The following is a 17,234-nucleotide window of genomic DNA, read 5'->3' on the forward strand; positions in this document are numbered from 1 at the left end:
AATGACCCTGAAATATCCACATATCTTTTACACGTGGATACGTCCTACTTTGTTCATTTTAGAAGAAGTACCAGTACTGCCAAAGTGATGGAGGTTCTTCCTGAATACCTTGACGAATAATTCCCACCTGCATGAGTATCATAATAATATACCGCCAGTGCATAAAATACATGAATCATGATTACATAACTTTCATGATATCGTATCCATATAGAGCAGTCGTCCCGATGGGTTTTGCAGTTATGTACAAATTAAACTTTTATCTATCCATGCGCACTATAGTATCTCCGACGTGTCGCGCTGGTAGTACAAAATATGTCTATCCATGTTGAAACCTTATATTCCAGTCATCAGGGACTTTTAGATAGAGTGGACGAGAACGGCGTGAACGGCCACTGATCATGCGTGTCCATGACAAGCTGTTTTTAACATTTATTCCTATTTCTTGATATCAAAAATTCAATTCTTGATATCAAAAATTCAATTCTTGATATCAAGAAATGATTTTCTGTTGTAAAGCAATGGTATTTTTGATATCAAGAAATAGCAATCAATGTTTAAACGGCTTGCCATGGACACGCATGATCAGTAGCCGTTCACGCCGTTCTCGTTCACTCAATCTAAAAGTCCCTATTAGCCTACCAACAATACTAAGACCAGACCTAAATATTAACCAAGTCCAGAATCTGGCCGGTTGTTATTGTATCTCTATATACTATTCTCTACACTATCTTTAAAATTCGAGAAATTTGGGACTCACGCCATCTTCGGCTTCCAGCAAGTAGGGGGAGACCACGGTGGTAGAGATTATTAAATATTAAATCGGTCAGATTCTGAAGAGGAACAAAAACAACGGTCTCACCAAAATAAAGTACAATTCTAAATATGTTTTTCCAAATAATGAAATAATCGATAAACATGTATTTAGATTGTGTGTGTTCAAGAATGATCGGAAAGCATTTTACTACATCTGTGGAAGTAATTAATCACTTGGTTTCCTCCTAGTTAAAGTTTTAATCTATATTCGTCATAATTCCTCTCTTCAAGTTGAAGTAATATTTATTGTTTAAAGGGTGTCTGAGATTAATTACAAGGAAATACAATAAGGTTACTTTCGTCTTCTCGACGTCTAATAATAATGCTATTCAATTTCAAAGCATTTCCGGTGTAGAAGTTGTGACATGTGATGCCAAACAATTTCCTGAGTTTCCTTGTTATGACAAATAAAAATTAAGCGAAAATGTAATGGGTAAAGGCTTCGGCTCGCTCGGGATTAAAGGGAAATCTAATCTTGATAGCAAGCTCTAGGAGAGAGTAGAACCATCAGAGAAGCACATTGGTGATAACTTTGTATGAAATCGGGGGGAAATGAAAAAGTTATGAATTTGTGAAAGTTGAAATAACCCTATAGGCATGGACTCTTTAAATTGGCTAAATCGGTATTGTCTCTGGAAAGAATTTGTTTCAACACAGAAAATGACAATTTTTTTTCGAAACTGTATGAATTGGGGTATTTTTTAGGAGGACCTGTTGTAAAACACTCTCCATACTCTATTTTGAGTAGTGCCCCAAAGGTTAAGGCACTTAGGAGAAAAACAGAAGTTAGTCATATTTTTGTACACACAAACGGGAGAGTTATCCGCGACTACGTCATAATCCACTGACCAAACTGCCAATATGAGATTCGCATATACAGACTAATGGATCTCACTTTTTGAAAGATTGGTAATTATCCTATTATTGCTCCGATTCATTTTCAAACTTTCGCAATTCTGTTTCATTTACATTTTCTGCTTTCATATAAATTAACTTATTACAATGACTGGATTGCCCTTTAAAATATTAAAGCCCCTTCATACTTCACCAGTAGAAGAACTATCCAGAGAGTCGTCACAGGACAAAATTACGACGAGGTATATCAGCCATGAATACGATATTATATCAAATTTTATTCTTCAATATTGATTCAACACGGACACTTATTTAAAATCACAATTATAATTTCGCAAACATCTGCTTATAACACGAGCATCTGTACGTATTCTTCTCCTGTAAAGCCCTTTGTATTATAATATTCAAAATTCATAACCAAATATTTCAATAACCATCTGCTGAGCTTAGCTCATAACGTTCATGAACACAACTCGGAAATTAACAGCTGAATTACGGTAACAAAAATTAAAGTGTAATAACGTTTATTGTGTATATATTGCTTTCCCCTTTGGTAACCTTCAAAACAATATTCTATTTCATTATTTTGTTCAAATACTTGTCATATTTGTACTAGTTTCAGTTATTTGTTAATAATTATGCCAATTTTTATGATAACCATTTTTACATTATGATTTAATAATTCGAATTAAATCCGGAACACCCCCCCCCCCCCCCCCACTGTATATCGTAAATTAAAATAAGATCAATTAACACTCACTTTAAAACAAGTATATACAAAATATCACCACCAGGTTACTAAGGTGTATATTTACATCCCTTCCAAGACGCTAACCGTCCCCTGTACATGAAAGAAAAAGTTTATCGCAGTTTACCAGAGATTTAATTTGATATGCGCCCTCTTTGTTTACAAGCATTATCGTCATCCTCGAGATTTAGCGGCCGTTTGACAGGTTCGTTGCAAATCGCCAGTAAACAAAATTGTTATTCAACTGAATAAACTTATTCTTCTACTTAAAAAGTTTATTCAATATATACATACATGAAATTTTGAGTTTTTAATGTATTAATCCTTCCGTAACATTGAATAAAGTGAATATATAGAAATTCGACTTAGGGCCTTCAAATTTGGAATTTGAGAGTCATATCTTTATTATATTATTTTGTTTACTCTTATTTGTTGATTTTTTGTCAATTTGTCGGTACTTTGTTCCCCCACCCCTTTCAAAATTGTCCAGCGCCGCCAAGCTTGAGGGCGCTCTAACTTCCCAGTAGCCAGAGCCATCCTATACACAGAGTTTGGCCAACTTGGTTTCACTTGGGCACAACACCAGTACTCGCCATACTGTTGTGCCCAACTCGACCTGGGTTGGTAAAACTCTCCTAATCAATAGCTCTGGCAGTAGCTGCCCCTCTGTATGATATCTCGGTGTATAGTGTTCAGCACTCTGGCCTTAGTGTAAGTCGGTGTTAGACATAGTTGCCGCCAGCTCTATCGCTCACGCTTTTCCACATCGTATATGCGAGCCCAATACCAAAGATCTGTAAATTAAAGATTAACAAACAATAAAAAGCGATTTAATACAATAATTTTACAGAGATGAGAGGAACATTGAACGCGATCCACTTTTGGCGATTTCGAACAGGCACATCTTTCCTTTTTAAACACATCTAATCAACCTTGAAAAAGATCTTCCTTTTTTTTCTTCTTTTTTTCTCACTCTTTTTCTTAAAACATACGTACCTATATATATTTCCTTGGTTTAAAGCCCGTCTGCACTAGTTTGACCAGGGGGATTAGACCCCACTGCAAGGTCACTGACATGTGGTTATCTCACCAAATCAGCTCTCAATTAACATAAGAAAAAGGGGATCATGGGGGACCAATGGTCACCGATGAGGCTTTTTTTTTTCTATATAGAGGGAGCAAGTAGCTACAAGTAGGACAGTGAGACTTTAACGCAATCCACTTTTGGCGATTTCTATCAGGCACATCTAATCAACCTTGAAAAATATAGGCCTACGTATATTTCCTTGATTGCATGTTTTCACAGAAAATACAATTATCATGATCTGTCAAGTAAATGTGACAATGCACATCAATTTTGTGATTTACATTATCTTGGTTTGGTTTGGTTTGGTTAGGTTAGTGGTGGTTATTTTACCGGAATGCTAAAGAGCTAAAATGCTTATTGGTAGGCAACCAGAGGACCAACAGATTTAAGTAACAAATAGTAACAGAACTTTCATGCAGAAGAAAAGAGGATAATATGAAAACTAAAGAAGAAGAAAAGGAAAACGTAGACAAAAGAATACCCACAAAAAAGGAAAATGGTAAGAAGAAACGGGAGGAGAGAAGGAGAAAAGAGAGATGAAAGAGAAGAAGGTTTTATTTTTCACAAATTTACCTGAAAGATAGCGACGATTATACAAGCAATCCCAACGACGTGAGCCTTCGATTCCAACTCCATTATGATGGCACCTTTACATCCCTGGAATAACAAGAAATGATTGTTGCCATGGTAACTGTTTTTCCTTCATCACCTTGGCAACCGATTTCACGATGGCGTTTCCATGGCAACGCTTACCTCACGGCGATTGACTAAACACCGTGGGACTACTACGCTGCACGATGACCTATTTTCAATACAATAATTTCAATCATAATGGATTTTTTTTGATATTTTTTTTTATTGTCCTTGGATCTTTTGCAAAAAAGAGAGGTTTTCAGTCCGATTCTGTATTGCAGACTTTGTTTACAAGTGTGTATTTGCGTTTTTACAAACGTGTATCAATCACATATGATTATTTACGTCCGAGGACCGACCTTTAACGTCACCATCCAACGATTTTTATTGGCCCTTTTATATTCTATTAAACCCAACGATTTTTTTTTTCTTTTTGTAAATTTTAATCTTTATTCTAACCGCTCGAATGTACATTTTTTGTGACAACAGTTTTAAAAATCAACTAAATTTACAGTAGTTAATCACGGCAGCACATGACCACATTACTCAATTTCGGCTTCGCATGTGCCATGTGTACGTTGCATGATGGGATTGTTCCTGAGAAGAAGACGAGTTTGCCTCTCATTCGAACGATTGTCGGGAAGTTTTTGACAAATTTAAAATGTCATCGATGAACACAGATGTGTTGCCTCAAAGTTACGTATTTTGCTCTTATGTGAGTATAATCACAAAGATGCACCCCCCCCCCCCCCCCCCATTATTCAGACTTCACAAAGTATAAAGCTGCCTGGGTACTGATTAGTAAACTATGATCATCATAAAAAAAGTATAGGCTCAACACTGAATATCGTGGATCCGGAATTTTTAATACAGAGCGCAAATCTCTTAATCTGCCTTTGCAAGGTGACCATTGACCTTTAGGGTGAACCCATAATTTGAAAGCTAAAGGGGGAGGGACAAAAATATTCCAGAATTATATTCATGATTTGTTTCAATTTTATTTCAATGTTTAAACAAAATTGCCTTGGGCTGAAATCTTAAAGGGGCACATTTGGCAATTGTATACTTAAAGGTAATACAAAGTTTTGGTATGGGGTCATGAACTTGGTTCGAATGAACATATTGGAAGCATATACGATCCTACAATATTCAGTGATCGTTGTCGCGGTCGAAATCGACTCTAAAGTTCTAAAATTGTAAATAATAAACACTTTATGTTGAATAGCTCCCTCTCAAGGTCAAGATATTAATTAAGCTATAAAACAATGTTTAAAGACTAAAATCGACCGATTAGCTATTCTCGATCGGAAATTATATACCACAACTACATACTCCGAGATTTTTATGGTCGCAGCTACCATTGTACGGCCGTAGGAGCTATTTGAAATTTATCAAAATTTACCGGGAGCACCGGTAAATCTTTATATTCAATTTTTCTCGAAAGCAGAAGTGTTTTAGGGGCTCAAATTTCTGGTGTTTTTAAAACATCCACAGGGGCATCCAAATATATCAAAATTGTTAAGAATTACTATCCACCCATTTTTCAAAATTTCCCAAAACTTTGTAATACCTTTAATGTATGCGAATTCTGGTGTTAAAATGGGCACGAGGCCGTTGCTGCCCCCCCCCCCCCCCCCCCGGCCCCAAATCTGTAAGTAGGCTACATACCCGGATGAATTTCTCCGAATTGACGTCTTTCCCGCATCCCGGAGCGGCGAAGAGGCAGCATGAATCAGGGGTCTGTCGGGGCAGGAACATGCCGTTCGCTGTATTAGCCCAGTCCGTGTCATTGAAAACTCCGCAACATGCAAGCTAGACAGTCGAGAGAAAAAAGGAAAATAAAATTACTCGTTTGGTTAAGTTTGTTTGTACAAACTACAAATTCAAATTCAAATTCGAACTGTATTGATTCAATCCAAACAGATAGGATCATTCTCAATTTGTTTACATTGGATAACAAATTTCAAGTTATTTTGTAACATAGATGATTGAGTGTAAGAGTAAAAACAATAACCAGGAATGACACAATTTACCATACTATTGCATGATTTTGATTGTATAGGCGTACGAAGCAGATGGGGGGGGGGGCTGCAGGAACCTCCCAGCATTTCCTTGTTTTATTATTCGGTATGTAGGGGTGTTCCTTAATATTAAATTATCATCACTGAATTTTCTTATTTTTTTAAATCAATTTTGTCTTTTTGTTGCTTGCAGGACATCTATTCCTGAAGCTGAAGTAATCGATAAAATGTACCGAAGGGAGAGAAATACAATAAACAGAAGATATTTTTGTGAAAATATAACATAAGTCATGTTTAATGTACTAAATAGTAGTAAATAGTTTGTTTCTTGTATTTTTCGGCTCTCATGAATTTTACCCCTTTTTTATGTTATTTCTTATCTGTTACATGTTATCGTTTGTATATATTTCACATGTTATATACATGTTTAATGGAGATTCTGAACAAAAATATTCAAATATTTCCAAATGGCAATACTCACTGTGCTCTGAAGTTTGTCCCATGCTTTTGTCAGACCGCCCTCTCCCGGTGTGTTATATTTAGCTAAGCCCCCAGCTCTCATCTCGTTGGCGACATACTTGGCCACTTGCCAGCGGTAAACGAAGCCGAGACCTCCGGCGGTCACTTCAAGGATGAAAACAAGGACCATGAAGACGAAATACTGGAAAAATGAATAACGGGGAAAAGGATAAACATTGATTATGTACAGTATTGGGTCGAGTGCCACCATGTTTAATCTAATTCTTGATAAAGTGACTGATTGAATACACTTGTTCCGCTTTTAAAGAATTAATTTCATAATGATTATTTCTTTAACATAAAAATAGTAATTTAAAAAAGTGAAAAAACACTAATAATAATAATAATAATAATATCAACACAGTATAAGAAGAAGAGGAGGAGGAGAAGGAGGATAACAAGAATAAGAATGGATGATGATTATTAAGATGAAGTGTATCGTTTTATCGTTTATCACTTTACAATATTTATTGGTCAAAAATGCAAAAGACAAAATAGCCCAGAACAACCTCAAATTGCTGATGGATTAAGGGCATGAAAATTCACATTTAACAAATCTTTCGAGAAAAAAAACAATATAAAGAACACAAAAATAATAAAATAACAACATTAATAATCTCAACAATGATAATATTATATCCCATTCTTATTGGCCCTATATTATAACACCCCACTTCCTTAAAAACGAATGTTTTTAGTGGCGCCGTAACCCGGCAGTGATTATGACACTATAGCAACGTTGAGGAAGGGCATGCTGGTAATTAATGTCATGGACGGTCTAACTAACTACTTAACCAAATGAATAAATAATCAACTGACCTACTAACTAACCCATTACTAAATACTGGTAATAAATTGGTTAACTCACCAACTAACTATCTAAGTAACTTAATTACTAACCAACTGAATAACCAACCAGTTAACTACTAACTAACCAACGACTAAATAATAAACTGGTTAACTAACCTACTACTACCTAACCGAGTAACTAACTAACCAACTAACCAACTAACTAAGTATCTTGATTACTAACCAACCAACTACTAACTAACCAACTAAATTACTAAACATCTAACTAACCTACTACTACCTAACCACTAACCAACTAGCTAAGTAACTTACTTACTAACCAACTAAATAACCAACCAACTACTAACTAACCAACTAAATTACTAAACACCTAGCTAACCTACTACTACCTAACCACTAACCAACTAGCTAAGTAACTTACTTACTAATCAACTAAATAACCAACCAACTACTAACTAACCAACTAATTTACTAAACACCTAACTAACTAACTAACTGACTAAAAGACTAATTAACTAAAATGGTAGTCATACCGTAAGCAGCAAACACTGGTGTTCCTTGATGGCCCCGTATCCACCGATGAAAGAAACGACCAGGATGACGATCCCGGCGAAGATCATGACATTAGCCACGTTGAGAAAGGGCATGCTGGGAAGTAACGTCATGAACGGTCCCTCCTTGATGTGAAGGTGCGCCCCCGCGCCAAGAATGGCTCCTCCCACGACCTAGAGTGCGAAGGCGAGGAGAAATGATTTTCAAAATTATTATGCAGGCCAGAGACAATGACGGATCCAGGATTAAAGAAAGATCTAACCCTGGTAATGAATTTATTTGTATGAAAGTAAACAAATCCGAGAATGACGAAAGTTTGAAATAAAACGGACCAACAATGAGAAAGTTGTGAATGCCTGAAATATGAGATCATTAAATAACGCTATTCTGAAATTGGAAATTTGTTCAGTGGATTTTGATAAAGTTTTTGACAACTCTTCCGAGTGGCGTTTACAAAATTAGCATTACTTTCTTTTTTAGTGCCTTCTACCAGTGAGCACCTCGAAAAAATAAATTATGGATAGCATATTTGTATAAGTTCTATAAAATGAAAGACTCTCATAAGTAATACATTTGAAAAATTTCATGCTTATAATCATTGTATTTACAAATGGGATTGCTGTCCGGCAGTGCGGCATGGTGACCCGACTCATTCCAATTTGAAGTTGCCGTACGTAAAGTGATTACAATTTTGTATAATTCATATCTTTCTTATTCTTTATCCGATTTAATTCAAATTTTAAGCAGTCTGCTTTCTTTTAAAGTTACGAGTTTTGAGGAGAGCTGAAAAATAATTTGTGAGCGTTATCATTGTTATTATGCAAGTGTGGAAAAATGAGGCCCGAATGTTATGCCACATTTTTGTGTAGTCCCATACTCCCATACTCATCTTTTTGTGTACAGTGCTTGCTACTTTACCAAGACTGGGCCAAATTTCTTATCATTTTGATGACTCCAGAACCTTGCAGTACACACCATTACTTATATGCTACATGAACATTTTTTTCTGATGGATTCCACACCGTTTATTTCATAATGCACTCGCATGACGAGAACTCAACTTTATCCGATTTAATTTGGATTTTTATTTGAAGTTTTAACCATGCAGTAGCACACGTTGGTAAAAAGAAAAAAATGCAAAATAAAGTTGATGATTCATACAGAGATTGCATAATTCAATAAGAGAAGTTAAAAATTTCAAAATACAAGGATAGAACGAACAAAACAGAAAACAATAAACCTATACATATTCTTGTCTGGGTTTCCTTTAAATGGTATTAGTTGTCAGATATGTAACTTTGTAGTGTGATTAAACTGTCAATTCCTATAATCCTTTTTTAAAATTATGAAACAATATGTCTTTTATGTAAATTTTGTTTTCTGTATTGTATCTGCATGTGAAATGTGAAACCAATAAACTCAATAAAACAAAACTCAATAAACAATACATTACATGTCATTAGGATTCAAAATAAAATAATTTACTTACGAAGAAAAGCACATTGAAGGCAATCAGCATGTATTTGGTGCAATTAATATTTCCTCTCATCTTGAAATCTTGTTCCTGCGACTGGCCTGGAGGAGTGGAATGGGGATGGGAGAGGGGTGACGTAAGGAGAGGGGTGGGTAGAAGAGGGGTGATTAGGAATAAGGGTGGGGTAGGAAGGAGGTGTGGTTAGAAAAAGGTGGGATAAGAATAAGGGTGGGTAGGAATAAGGGCGGGGTGGGAATGAGGGTGGGGTAGGAATAAGGGTGGGGTAGGAATAAGGGCGGGGTGGGAATGAGGGTGGGAAGGAATAAAGGCGGGGTGGGAATGAGGGTGGGGTAGCAATAAGGGTGGGGTAGGAATAAAGGTGGGGTAGGAATAAGGGCGGGTGGGAATGAGGGTGGGGTGGGAATGAGGGTGGGGTAGGAATAAGGGTGGGGTAGGAATAAGGGTGGGTAGGAATAAGGGCGGGGTGGGAATGAGGGTGGGGTAGGAATAAGGGTGGGTAGGAATAAGGGGTGGGTTAGGAAAAGGGGTGGGGTAGGAATGGAGCGTGTATGAGCGTTGATGGAGTTAGAAGAAGGAGGGGGTATAGAAGAAGGTTGGGAAGTATATAGGGGGTGGGTAGGAAAGTGATGAATCGGAGTTGGGGAAGGCGGAATTGAACCAAGGAAAAAACAGAATAAAAATGTCGTATAGCAATACCTTCTTTTGACTTTTAAGAAAGACGTCTTTAAGGTGTAATATTGGACGAGTTGTTTACTCAACAGTAGACCTACTATTTGGGGAAGAGTCGAATTAATCTTAACAATTAATATTACCGGGAACTGTTCAATTTGTGCGTGTGCGTGTGTATGCGTGTCAAACGCTTACCATCATCAATCACAAGTATTAACACGAGGAATCGCGCTGGCCATAAATTATATATATCCATTCTCTATTTAAGAGGATGTGAGAGATTAACCTTCTATATCCTCACCTAATCGTAATTGATCTGTTCTTGTTGTTTGTCATCAACATCCGACGGTTATGCCAAGATCAGACAATTATAATTATACGTTAATGTCACCAACCTTTCCTGCTAACATTATTCTATATTTTCAGTAGAGACGTTTAATGTGGATGGCTTTATGGTGTCCAGTTTCAATAATGTGAATTAATGTCAAGGATAAAAAGCCAGCGAAGTGCCGGTCAAGCGGGACCTCTGACAAAAAAAGACCGACAACCAATTATACCGATTTTTTCTTCTTCAATTCAAATCTTCCCTCCATTCTTTCTTTATCGGTTTCGTGTGTTGTCAGTCTTGTGAACTTTATTTTGTGTATATTGTATGTATTGTGCAATTGCTTACAAAAATTATGATATCCTGTCCAGGTATCAACAGATCATGAGGGACTTTTCGATTTGCACGTCGACCGTAGCAGTCCACTATGTCGACGTGCAAATCGAAGAGTCCTAATTGTTGACAGCTGGTCACACTGTAAGGAGAGTCCAAAAAAGACCAATGGTGCTCAGATGATGTTATGTATCACTAATCTATTAAAAACAATAGTACCTAAACATTCCTAACACAATCATGTAACATAAAAAATAAGTGAAGTGCACAAGGTATTATGGTATGGAGGTGTACACTTATAGAGGAGAAAGGCAACGTTGCATGAAACCCCGGCATGAAACAATCAAAACAAAAATTAGATCTAACTGTAGATCTTAATCTAGATCTTCTGCAACTTTCTTCCTCTCTATATAATTATGTATTTCTTTGTTTTGTGTCGGTTTACTGGGATATGACCTAGCCCGTTTGTAATTTTGATGTGTTGAGATTAAGGTTTCACGAAAGAAAATTCAAAATAGCAAGTTAAGTGAGAAGATAATAAGATCTACAGTAATGTTGGTGGTTGGTTTTATTTTGATTATTATTTTAAGAAAAAGGATCGACTCTTAGAATCAGCCAGAAATTTCCGGGAAATTAAATTTCAAGCGGATACGAGAGATTATCTTTTTCAGCCGTTGTAGGAAAGGGGATGGGAGAGTTCCCACCATCTACATTGATCCTTTGTCTATTTTTTCTCTCCTTTCCACTTGACTAAGACTATGAATTGATACATAACAGAGACAACCTTTGAATTAGTTTCCTGACACTAAAAAGGGGGCTTATTTGTATCCAACATAATATATATCTATATATATATATATATATATGTTTTTTGTTGGTAGTAAGTGTATTGTTTTTATGGGTGATTTACAGGCTCACACGGTTCACAAGAGTCTTCTAGTTGATGAACTATAAGAAAAGTAATATGTTTGTTCGTTACTGCTATTCTATCTATAATATACATTATTGTTCTGTTTTCATTATTCCTTTGTTATTAATTTACTGATATTCCCATCGTTACATTCCGTCCTTGTTTTCACGAAGTGACGGTAGTGAGGAAAATCGTATTTCGAGCAAAAGATTGGATGGAGATATCAGTTACTGTGAATTTAAATGAAAACAAAACAAATACATTGTGCGGCATAAGCCAGTAAATTCTGGCATGGCTACAAAACATGCACATTCTACTAGTACTAGCCCCATCCATAACAAACGATGTTAGCACCCCCTCCCAAACTTTCCACACCCCAACTCTCATCGCGTATCGGAAGCTTGAAATTGAAATGAATTTCCGCTGGGCTGTTTACAGCGGTCTCAAGGCGAAACCCGCCCCATGAGTCACCCCAAGCAAAGAACATCTAATGTCACGTCTAACACATGATTTATGCCCTAAAAAAAATATTTTCTAAGTTCTAGAATCCTCTTTTACAGTAAAAAAAAAAAAAAAAAAAAAAAAAAAAAAACCTGTGTACAAAGACCGCCGAAAGGAAAGAGGTCTTTAAGGGCAGGTTGTCTATTTGTGTAGGCTACTTTTAAATAATAAGAATCAAAGTTTAAGGGACGAAAGGATATGATCATTCAAACGTGGTCGCTAAAATATCCCGCCCTCCCCCATAGATGAATATTCGTATATAGTTGTTATTGACATACAAGGCTCTTTCATTGACTGTAAAGACTACCCTGTATAAATAACACATCATAAATAAATTATTTAATAAGCCCATCAATTTTGACCTTTTAAGATCACGCTGATCAAGGTTTCACCCTTCTTTTTTGTAAAAATATATTCTATAAAACAATCAATTAAGTTTTTGCTTGATATTTCTCTTTTCTCCAAAGTGCTCCATTTTCTTCTATTTTTTTCAAGATTCTCTGCATATTCACCCTCTCTTTTCCACTTAAAACATACTGAAAATTCGGTGTTGCTTCAGTTAACGTTAATCAACCTGAACGGGTTGCTTGATAACTATTATGAAGCAAAACGATATTCAACACACTTTTAAATCAAACTCAAATAAATTTATGTTTGCATCAGAAGATGGAAGCAGACAAAGATAATATATATTTATTTATCATTCTCATCATTATTATTATTATCATTTCAAGGCCTACTACTACTACTACTACTACTACTGCTGCTGCTGCTGCTGCTGCTCCTACGACTAGGCCTACTACTATTAACGTGACCACTACTACTACGTCTAGTACTAGGCCTACATCTAATACTAATGGTACTTCTACTTTTCATTTTCATCAATTTCGTCATCATCATAAAAATAACAATAATAGTTACGATACATTTTTATTTAGCGCATTTCAGAACTGACAGAACTCTCAATGCGCTTAACATCCAAGATAATACCTTATTCGTATTCATCACCATCATCAAAATACAAGTTTACATCATCTTTTGTGTTACTCAGCATCTGCAAGATTGAACTATGACAAAACAAATGACCCACAGCATAATGATCTAATATAACTAGGCACTACTTACCGATGAGTGAATCCTGAAACTGTGTACTTCTTCACTCACTTATTTGATGTTTTGTTTTACTAAGTTAAACAGCCGTAACCTCGTGAGTTAGTCCTCATTATCGTCAGCCTGTAATATCATGTACTACAAGTGGAACATAGTTCATTAAACAGAAGTTGTCTAGAGAATAATCAAGTCCGGATGTTACGTACGGCAAAGTGTGATCTTTCTAATTTAGTCGATTTAGAGATGGTGGAGATTGAAGACAGCCGTTTGTATCCTGGATTACAGCGCATGAATGCGCTGTGCGGTGCGCAGGAAACGCCGGGACGGACAAAACGACTGGAAATGCGTCAACCCTCACAAGAAGTCCTCATTAAAGTTATGTTGGTGAACCACTGATCCCTACGAAATAAGAAAATCGTAAAGATCAGTGTAGTAAGCAGGGCGTATAAATATGGCGATTGAAATCTTGGCAAGGCCGAAAGAAAATCCCCTGTGCTACTGAAACAGATTAACAAAGTGGCAAGTAAATATGAGAATGCAGTGAGAAGATAAATTATAAAGCAAAGAGAAAGAAATTCAGATCGAAGTAAAGCAGTACATAATAATAAGCCTTTAACTTGAAAGATGAAAGGGAAAACACGATCGTAAAGTCTTTCGAGAAATCAACTTAAAACCTATTGTAAAACCCGATTGCATATCCCATGAAAATCATGTTCGATAAGTCAATGTATAACGTTTGGAAATTTCAGGGGGTCATTAGCAAGGTTTTTTTTAGTCTTGGGGTGAAATTTTTCTCGCGATCGTGTTTATAAATATTCCTTGAAATTGGATGGTAATTGTTGAAATGCCCCGTCGCTTTGTTCGCTCGCGTAGCTTTGCACCCCCTTGTAGGATGATATAATGTAGCCATCTGATTGGTCGAAATTGGAGTCGTGATTTTCGGACATTCCCGTAAAGAAACGAACAATGCCAGTATTAGTTTATGGGTGAGATTCCCGAAAGATTCCGGGGACCGGGAAAATAGTTAAATTTTGATGAGATCCCCGTTGGTTTACGTGTTAAAAGTTGCTTTGTGGAGCGCGACACACCATACAGTGCAGTGTGTGTGCCATTCCCAAATGATTGTAATATTCACTAGTCATCTTTCCAGCGAAGATTAACAGACGGTGTCTCAGATTTTCTGTGATGTTTTAACCAATCTTTACTCCGGGTCTTTAATCAAGAAAAGGATAAGGTAAGAATTCTTGGTAGATTTTTTGTGTGAATTCGGTATATAAAAGATATATTAACTGCTTTACCTCAATACTCGAGGCCCGGCTGTTTCTATACCGGCTATCGGGGATGTTGCATTTTTTCATGATTCCCTAGGGCCTGTAGAGACAGCCAGGCCTCTCATAGCATTCGATATATATATATATATATATATATACTATTTTTTATAATACAAATGATGATGTATATCCTATTCAAATGATTGGTTAAGCGCAGTCACGTGATCATAAACTTGGGTTTCCTCAAGCTTAATCGGTCATTAGCATTTTGATGAAGCGGGTCCGAATCAAACGATTGGTTGAGAGCATAAACGTGACCAGGCATTTATTTCGCCTAACATATAATTTTACTAATGACCGGTCATTAGTATAATCATGTTATAAACCATCATTTTTTTTTTTTTTTTAAATCATCTTATAAACCAAATAAAACACATAATTTTGTTCGGGCATTAGTAAAATTACCCACACTCGGTACCTTCGAATCAGTCCAAACACATGTGTGGTAATTTTGGGCATAATTCTTATTGACGCCCTCATTGGTGCAGGCTATTTGTGCACTATAATGATTAATGTTAATTCTTCTTCTTCCGTTACTCTTCAAAGGGATATGCGCCTATCATGAAGATATAAAGTTTTTTTTTATGCAGGCACACTTAAACGCCGGCTTACATCCAACTCTATGCGAGAAGTGAAGCGTATTTGTTCTCTTTCGACTTTCGTTGGTAAGGGATTTTAGGCGAAGCGCATTAAAATATATATATTTTGAAGGGAGTCCAAGAATTATATTTATCCTTATGTTCGGTCATTTTGCTACATCGTTTAGGTTTCATTGGGCCTCTCTATATCATTTCGTTCGCCATTCTAGAGTTAAATTCATGAACAAAATGAAAAGTGTTTAATGTTTGGAAAAGCTTGAACATAAGACGTATTATAAGCGAGGAGTCCCCCAAAAAGGAGAAATCTGGATTTCCTTTAAAGACAAGTTTTGAAGAAAACAAACCCCAATTCTATGAATATAATCTGGAAGAAGTATAAATTGCATCCCCCCTTTTTTTCCAGAAAGGGGACGTCCACCCTGATAATTAAGTTGGGGACCTCGCAAGATACGTCAAAGTATTGCCAATATGTGTTTGACTGAATGATCGCAACCGCAAAAATTCTTAACTTTCTTATATTTTTATCAGAATTTGCTCAAACTTTCACAGACCGGTTCCTAGTCATTTTTCTGCTCTTGATAACAACGAATTAATCTCAGTATATGATAAAGTATACTTTGGGCACATTTTAGCTTGACTTGGGTGAGATATTGAAGAAATTAATTATAAATAATACCGCATAGATAGCAAAGCCGTCGACCGTTGGAATTTAAAAAAAATAATTCTAGTCCGTAAGACTTCAACTGGACTTTTAGGGTCGGGCACGTACACCATCATCATAATCACCATTTATCATAATAAAAAAATCATCACCATCATCTTCATCATCACAATCAACACCATCACCATCACCATCATCCCAATCATCATCATCATCATCATAATCATCATCATCACCACCATCACTATCATCATCACCATCACCATCATAACAATCATTATCATCATCATAATCATCATCATCACCACCATCACTATCATCATCACCATCACCATCATAATCATCATCACCATCATCATCACCATCACCATCATCCCAATCATCATCATCATCATAATAATCATCATCATTATCACCATCACTATCATCTTCACCATTACCATCATAACAATCATTATCATCATCATAATCATCATCATCATCACCATCACTATCACCATCACCATCATCATCACCATCACTATCACCATCACCATCATCATCATCATCACTATCATCATCACCATTGTAACAAACATCATCACAATCAACATAAAATAAAAACAAGAGTACACAATTAATATGTTTTTTTTTCTCTACAAGATGAATTTTAATACAGAAAGAAGAAATAAATTTCATAAAACACCATACTTCCCTAACAAAATACATATTATAACTAGCAAGATGTACATGCAAAAGTATGCTCTACATAATGACATAACTCGTATGCTATCCTGTATCACTACATACATAATTATGAAAACCGATGCTCCCGTATCAAACATTCGTGGAAAAAAAACTGTGAAAAAGTGTAAAAATTCTGTGACAAATTCCTCAGGAGAAAGACTGATTTGTCTATGAAATTCACAAATTGGAATTTGATACATATATGAACTGATAGCTTGATTATCATACCTCTAGTAACAATTTGCTTGGGAACCGTTTCAAGTTCCCTCTATTACCATCATTAGCACGAAAAAGCAATCAACTATTTACTACTAACAAATCAGTCTAGTCTTGAACGAATATCTCTTCTACGGATCGCATTGATCCAAGAAAAGTTATTAGAACTATATAATGGCGTTTCTATCACATAGGCAACTACACATTCACAACGAGAAGACAGCTAAAATCTACCTTACCACATGAATAAAATCAACATAGAAAATACATTTATACAAAAGATACAGCCTCTTATAAATCCATCTTTTTCAGCTCCG

General features: G+C 36.1%; 2 protein-coding genes across 4 annotated transcripts in view; both read right to left on the reverse strand.

The window, feature by feature from the left end:
* Positions 1 to 1,929: 1,929 nt before the first annotated feature.
* LOC593609 (tetraspanin-4) lies at positions 1,930 to 10,899 on the reverse strand. The gene is made up of 7 exons (XM_030989372.1): positions 10,879 to 10,899; positions 9,531 to 9,616; positions 8,023 to 8,214; positions 6,642 to 6,821; positions 5,808 to 5,951; positions 4,080 to 4,163; positions 1,930 to 3,213 (listed from the first exon to the last, which is right to left on the reverse strand). Exons 2-7 carry the CDS (start codon positions 9,588 to 9,590, stop codon positions 3,142 to 3,144), a joined length of 732 nt encoding a protein of 243 aa, XP_030845232.1. The 5' UTR covers positions 9,591 to 9,616; positions 10,879 to 10,899; the 3' UTR covers positions 1,930 to 3,141.
* Positions 10,900 to 16,597: 5,698 nt separating this feature from the next.
* The window catches only part of LOC593238 (tetraspanin-4), a 33,185-nt gene continuing 32,548 nt past the window's right edge, over positions 16,598 to 17,234 (reverse strand). For all 3 annotated transcript variants that reach the window (XM_030989375.1, XM_030989374.1, XM_030989373.1), the window contains exon 7: positions 16,598 to 17,234. This exon is cut by the window's right edge and continues 1,252 nt beyond it. The gene's annotated coding sequence lies outside the window, so the exon portion shown is untranslated.

Source organism: Strongylocentrotus purpuratus, unplaced genomic scaffold (genome assembly GCF_000002235.5).
Source record: "Strongylocentrotus purpuratus isolate Spur 01 unplaced genomic scaffold, Spur_5.0 spur5_scaffold_18, whole genome shotgun sequence".
NCBI classification, from domain to species: Eukaryota; Metazoa; Echinodermata; class Echinoidea; order Camarodonta; family Strongylocentrotidae; genus Strongylocentrotus; species Strongylocentrotus purpuratus.